Raw genomic sequence first — 7426 nt, 5'->3', positions numbered from 1 at the left:
GTTGGTTTTTAAAGGACCTTTTCCCAGAGCTTTAGCCTTGTAGATTGTCCCTTGGCAGCCGTCTCACTGCTGTCCCTCCATTTAATTCTCTTTAAAAAGAAGCAAAAACCTGACATTTTTTTCTTTCAAAATACCTTTGGAGGTAATTGTGTGTGATGGACAGACCAATAGACTCATGATGTCACTTTAAAACATTTATTAAAAGGATTATTGAGCCCAGAAGTTCAAATCTGTAAATATGCTAACTTTACCAGATTGTTTTTGTGCGTCTCCTTTTTTAAACTAGTGTTGTATTTTGCTGCGTTTTACAGCAATAAAATATGATTTGTTCATGATATGCAGACTTCCAGCAGAGTTTTTGCCGGTAATATTTGGCTTGAAAGATATAGCTCTGATCATAGTAATATACATCTGATTGCTATTGACTCTGGTACATCACTGACATCACTGGTACTTTCAGCACCCTCACTGGGCCCCAACCAGTCCACTGAGCCATGTTCAGGTCCACCTCACTACAAATCATTTAGCTCTATATGAGCACAGTATGCTAAACTAATGCCTTGTTTCCACTGAGCGGTCCGGACCGGACTGGACCGGAACTCTAAGCATTTCTATATAATTGACCCATTTAGCAGGACTGACTCATACCATTTTTGGTCCCCCGTTGGTTGTAGGTCCATAGAAAAATGCAATGGACCAGTTAGGGCGGAGCTACTGTCGTCATACAATGAAATCCATTGATTGGTGCAAAGGTTTTAGGATAACAGTAAACGTCGGACCAGCGCTTTTCCCCACTCAAGATCCAAGCTGAAAGTTTTGTTCTCTTTTCGGCTATATTCTTCAAAATACCATAAGTCAAATATGAAAAAAGGAGCTGAGTCATGACCTCCGTTGTTGCTCCATTTGCTGTAGTCGCATCGTTATGACACACAGCTACGTCATCGATCTACTACACCCTGCATGCGCCTTGATGGAAATGCTCGCTTGAATTTCCCGGACCATTCTAAACTGGCCAGGAGAGGACCCGTCCGGTCTGGACCTCTCAGTGAAAACGAGGCACATATGTACCTTGAGGTAGATGTACTAGGAGAAGATCCTGATAGCCTGGTGTTGGTGTTTTTGGTTTATTTTTCAGAGAAATGTAATCTGTTGTTTCTCTCTGTTCTCTCTCACATTCCTCCTCTTACATGCAGCTTGCTGGCCGCGGGACCAAGGAGACCAAGTACTCCGTGAAGGCTGTGGAGGAGATGTTGGAGTCCATGCAGATCACCATGTCTTAGAAATGGAGGGGCATCATTTCTTCTTTCTCTAATGTGGCAGCTGGATCTCAGTCATTGTAGTCATTCTTAGTTTTGTCCTGTTTTTAGAGAAAAGAGCTTATTAACCTTTATGAACACAGAAAGCTGCAGTTAAACAATAAGTCTGTTGTGATTCACTCCCAGATGGCAGTTTACCGTCTCCTATAGGTTACTTGCTTTTATTTGCCACTTAAACATGAATTCTAACACCGTCTGACTGAGAGAGAAGAAGACTGTACAGTGAATGCTATTTATAAAAACGATAAGTGGAGATGCTGCCTGTTTGCACTGACCTCTCCTGTCTGTGTCCTTCTGTAAATGAAACAAATTAAACTTTTTTAAAACCTGCCTCCGCGTTGGACTGAATACACTAAAGATTCGTTTTGTTTGGGTGGAACAGGTCTATATGTTGTGTTTATTTCCACTCACTGCCACATTTGAAATGTAATAACTCAGGAGAAGGAAGGGGCCGCAGCAACAACAGCCATGGAAGCATGATAATGGCTGGAAAATCCCACATTTCAGTTCGCCTTACAACTGCAGCATTCTGAAAACACCCCTGTCATTTCAGCACGGAGAGCCTCTGAGAATGTGCCAACTGTCCCGTTTGAGTCTGGGAGCATTTATGGCAAAGACGGAACAAGTAACAGCAGCACGCTCACACCGCTTCTGACAGACACAGGAATTGATCTAAATTGCTTTTTTTTTATTTACTCATGCTATAATTTTAATCTGAAGAAACACAAAGAGTAAAGAACAAATTGTGAACTCCTTTGAGTTGTTGATTAATATTCTTATAGGAGAACGGTTGAACTGGAATTACAGGGTGAAAGCTGTTTTCGAGCAGTTTTATGTTGCAGCTATCTTGTAAATACTGCTGTATTTATGAGCTCATTTATGAACTTGTAAACGAGGAATAAATGTGAGTCGCTGGCTGACAGTTCTGTTCATTATTATGAGGAATTGGTTCTCAGTGGCTGTTCCTTTGAGGCAACAGTGCCATCTGTAGTTAGCCTAAAGAATTTAGGGGTTTGGGGATGAGACAACAGCCGGCTTGCTCCAAGTTTATTTTGTAGAAGGTGCCTAGCGACTATGACTTGCTATGGATGAGAAAGAGTGACTTTTCATTATTTACAGGACAAATCTGACTTGTATCCTTGTGTAGTCACAACCAAAATCCAAACTTGAAGTGTCAGGGGAAAAAAGAAAAGCTAGGAAAAAATCTCCTAACTCCCCTAAGCCAATGGCCCAGTTGAGTGTGTATAAAGGCTTCACTGTTAGTCCTGCCTGTAATCCAGGATTCCCAGGAAGATTAGCTCCTGCAGGGGCTTTGCTTGTGCTTAGCTGCTGTGCAGAGTCCAGTTTAGAAGAACAGGATGAGCCCTGGGATGATGAGTGGTGCAGAGCTATGCTGGATCAGCCAAAATGTCAAAGACCGAGACAGGGCCAGTAATTTACAATTTTCAAAATTTTGAAGCAATTTCCTGTGTTTTCTTATGCTGGGATGATTGTTTGGCTCTGCAGATGATGCTGTCATAGTAAATGGGCAATTTCCGTAGCTAGATCAACTTTTTCTTTTAAAAGTGCAGCTTACCGTTATATTTCGGAATAGAGTTTACAATTTTTCTTATTGTTGAGCTGACTAAATGTGAAAAGACCTCAGAGTTCACTATGAGAAAAAAAATCCACTTTGAGGCAAAAGTTAGATGTTTGATTTTTTTCAATGTAAATTTTTAAAAAATAATTTGTTGCAAGTCTTAGACAGGTATGTACTTAAATACATAATATCTAACGTTTTACTGTGTGCTGGAGAACATAAACAAATGTGGGCAATACTAAGTACTTTCTTACTACTTCCATAGGATTTAAAGTCACACTTAAATTATCTTTTGATCTATTTTTAAAGTGTTGCCAGTGGTCTTTTAATTATGATTATGTTGTTTTAGGCAACATAAAAACTGTAATTTTCTAGGACATAGTTTCTGCAGAGCAGTAGAAGTTCATTAAAAATGCGCCTCTGAGTTGTGCGGTGTAAGCCTGCCCACAAGTCCCATTATCCCTTTTTTACATCCTGTCCTATTAGCTTACAGCCCCTCACATCTTCAACCTAACATTAATGGTGGAACAAAAAAGATTAACAATATCAGAGCTATCCAGATGAGAAAAACAAAGACGCACACTGATCTATTTGTCTACAAGTAGATGCATCAAAATGGAGCAGAGCAAGGAGATTGGTGCCTGCCGATTGCTGCATCTACGGCACACCTATGAGCTTTCTCAAAAATATTTTTTTTCATCTGCTCTTGATTCACAACGATCTCAAGAAAGAAATACTCAGAAATGTACTTTTAAGTTAAATTTTCTTGATATATGTCCTCCATTATGAGAAAAACCCACAAGAACAAGCTAAAAACATATAGTTTTCATTGGAGTCTGTCTTTAATAAGGTCAGTTCCTCCTTGTTGCGGCTAACAAAGAATCCCAAATAACAGCACTGACACCAAATATGTTGACTTTAATAAAAGAAGGAAAGAACCTCTGAAATTCTGACCATAGTCAATGATATACTGTGTATCAGAGGAAGAATTTTTGGAAGAGTTGGAGAAAGTTTGGTTCCAGACAATGGAGAGGATATGGTATTGTCAACTGAAGAATCTCATCTCAATATCAGATTGATGGCGACTGGCTGTGAGCACTGGTGCTGCCCTGGGTGAGGACCTGGGCTTTAAACACTCACATGGTGGTCTTAAGTTGACAACTCATATTAGTCTGTTTGTGGCTGTTGTACACACATAACAATGTGTCAAAGGTAAGAGCAACAAAGGCTAATTAGTTCAGGAGAATCAGTCTGCAACCTGGAAAACTTAAAGCAACCAATCACAGTAAAGCAACCAATTACAGCAGACCCCTGCAGCTGCAAAAATGCACCCAAGTCCCTCACTCCAACAGTATAGCACAAGTAGTAACTACGCAAAAATATTTGGGGTTCCATCCATTCATCTTGTTCCGCTCATCCGGGACCGGGTCGTGGGGACAGCAGTCTAAGCATAGTTGTCCAGACTTTCCTCTCCCCGGCCACTTCCTCCAGCTCCTTTGGGGGGGCCCCGAGGCATTCCCAGGCCAGCCGAGAGACATAGTCTCTCCAGCATGTCCTGGGTCTTCCCCGAGGCCTCCGCCCCGTGGGACATGCCCAGAACACCTCTCCAGGGGGGCGTCCTGGAGGCATCCGGACGAGTTGGCCGAGCCACATCAACTGGCTCCTCTCGATATTGAGGAGAAGTGGCTCTACTCTGAGCTCTCTCCGGGTGACCAAGTTCCTCATCTTATCTCTAAGGGAGCGCCCAGCCACCCTCCAAAGGAAGCTCATTTAAGCCGCTTGTAGTCGGGATCTTGTTCCCTCGGTCATGACCAAGAGCTTATGACCATAGGTGAGTACTGGAATGAAGATTGAACAGTACATAGAGTTCACGTATATATTTTCCTCCAAGCAAAATTTGGATTTAACTGTGAGTAAGCAGAAATGCTCGATGGCAATATTAACAATTTTCACATAGAATAACACCTATAATGTATAGGAAAAATGAAAAAGACTGACAAACTTTGCACTTAGGTTTACATGTATTTTACTCTTAACTTTGAACTTTTGAAAATAGAATAACTTTGATTAATACCATATATTATTTTGCCCATTGGTCACAGTTAAGTTTCACAGGAGGCCATTTCTGACATAGTTGGCCTCGTGTATCTGACTGGACTGTGACACCTTGTGACAAACTTAGCACTTCACAAGTGGGTTTTCACATTTTTTGTGAGGGTTCACAGTTTGGAGAACTATGTGTTTATGGAATATGAACATTTTTAAAATCAGGTGGTAAAACTCCCAAAAATTTGAAAATCATATCTAATATTTGAACCAATCTCGAATTTTTTCAATGATTTGGAAAATCTGAGAAGTATAAGAATTATTTCGGATTGTGAATGGCTTATACTTATAATGCTTTTCTACCTTTGTTTAAAGCCCAAAGTGCTTTACAGTCACACTCCCATTCACACGTTCATGCACTGATGGCAGCTCCGCTGCTGAACACTGGTGCCAGGAGCAATGTGAAGTTCCCTATTTTACCCTACGAGGAGGGCAAAGTTTTTTTTATTTTATTTTTTTAAATTTTCATTTTTGCTCAGTTTTCGGAAAATAATTCAATATACAGCACAATAAACAAATTCTAATTTACACATATCTTGAAGTTCAAACAAGACAAAAGAAGTATAACAGGTTTAACAATTTCTTCATACTATGTTATCATGGTTATCAAGCCAGCCTAAAATTATGAAATGAAAAAAAAAAAAAAAAAGAGAATTAAAGTTGAAATACCATTAACATTTGAATTGGGGAATAAATCTGCAATCTTCAGAGATTAACTGCCTGTTATTTGTGGACCAAGCAGAAGTAGGGAGAAATCAGTCGAACCAAAGAAAAACAGCCAACTTCCAACTGTTGTTGATGGGGAAGTTAATTTATTTGGTCACAGAAGAGTCAGGGAAGGCCTCCTGACACCATTTTCAGCACTTCCTTGTATAAACAGGAACACTTCCTGCAAACTTTCCTGCAGTCAATCAGAACACAACATTAGAAAAAGAGCACTTGCAAATGATGAGAAATCATGTACTCTGGAACAAGACAGGAAAAACAAAAATGTGAAGGAAAAGAATATACACTCCAACAGGATAACTTTTACATTTAAACATTGAAACTCAAAACCGTAATGAAAAACACATAAAATGCAAAAGATTTTCAGCATTCTTGTCACACTGTCCTACATCTGCACCATGGCCGCACCAGGGCTGTGATGATTTGGCTCCCAAGATAACTAAGATGCAGCCCATGTGGTCTTTGTGTTTTGTTAATTTCACCAAAACTGTAATTGTAGTTTTCATTTTGCTGTTTATATGAGAAAGTTCTGGTTAAATACTTTTATTTTGATGGTTGCACTGCTACTTCCTGTTTATTGGCAGCATCCCCCTCAGTCTCAGAGAGGAGGGAAGAAGTGGGCTTTGCTCTCGCTAGTTCGGAGGGGAAAAAAGTCTACATGAAGTGTTGAACATAGAAATATGATGTCAATTAGTTACAAGCATGGTCTCTCTTTGCCCCAAATCTCACCCCACATGGCCTCTTCCTCCTTTTCTTAATAAGGGTCAGTCATCCTGTCTCCTTTGCAGAAAAACAACCCCAGTGTGATGTTTCCTCCCCAATGCTTCATAGTGGGTATGATGTTCTTGGGATGCCACTCAGAAATCTTCTTCCTCCAAACATGGTAAGTGGCGTTCATCATAGAGAGCTCCATTTTGCTGCCATTCGACCACATTATCATCAGTGGTTTTCTCTCTTGTGTATACTATGGCTTGGCACAGCTGCTTCCAACAGTGATTCACCAGCTGCTTGCTTCTTTGTTTGTGAGCTTCCTGATGCGTTCCCATGATGCTTAGCATCGAGAGCTTGTTGCTTTGTTGATACCCTGGCAACCCCACCTTCCATGGAAGTGGCTCAGCTGCTTCTTTTACTGTCCCCTGTGTCATGGATCTTGTTACAAGCCAAAAAGCCTGTGTATGTATGGTCAATCCCTGCTTTGGGGCTCCGTGACCTGTGTTTTCTTTTTTTACGGATTCCCTCTGGGCTTTTTCCCCTTTCTGGCAATCCATTGATCACCTTCTCCAGTTCTGATTCTCTTGGTTCTTGATCAGCAGTATGTTTCTGCCTGAGTTGAACAAGCTTTGTCTTTTCTTTGGGATTGGCAGTTCCCACGCCCTCTGTAGCTCAGCCCTTAAATCCCCCTAAATGGTAAATGGTGTACTTCATATGGTAAATTATTAGAAGGCTGTACTGTCACACACTGATGTGCCAACCTATAACCACCAGAAGCAATTTCAGGTTCAGTGTCTTGCTCAAGGACCAATCGACACATGGAACTGAACCTACGATCTTCTAATCAGAGGTTGACCATTCTACCTCTGGACCATGGGCGATAAAGCAGCTGACGTTTCTCCATGTTCTTACAAAGAAGTGTATTTATCTCCTTTCTTAGCTGCCCTTACCTGAATGTAACCAGGGTGTGACAGGTGGCCCACCTTTG

At 40.9% G+C, this 7426-nt stretch overlaps 1 protein-coding gene across 2 annotated transcripts in view; it reads left to right on the top strand.

Annotated features, from left to right (window-relative positions):
* Positions 1–1647, top strand: part of emc2 (ER membrane protein complex subunit 2) — a 37915-nt gene extending 36268 nt beyond the window's left edge. For both annotated transcript variants that reach the window (XM_024264163.1, XM_036210732.1), the window contains exon 11: positions 1194–1647. In XM_024264163.1, coding sequence (XP_024119931.1) covers positions 1194–1280 — 87 coding nt within the window. In that variant the 3' untranslated portion in view covers positions 1281–1647. The remainder of the gene's footprint in view (positions 1–1193) is intronic.
* The last annotated feature ends 5779 nt before the right edge of the window (positions 1648–7426 follow it).

The sequence above is a fragment of the Oryzias melastigma genome, unplaced genomic scaffold, assembly GCF_002922805.2.
Source record: "Oryzias melastigma strain HK-1 unplaced genomic scaffold, ASM292280v2 sc00205, whole genome shotgun sequence".
NCBI classification, from domain to species: Eukaryota; Metazoa; Chordata; class Actinopteri; order Beloniformes; family Adrianichthyidae; genus Oryzias; species Oryzias melastigma.
Note: the sequence above shows the minus strand (reverse complement) of the source record. Positions and strands in the feature narration are given on the sequence as shown.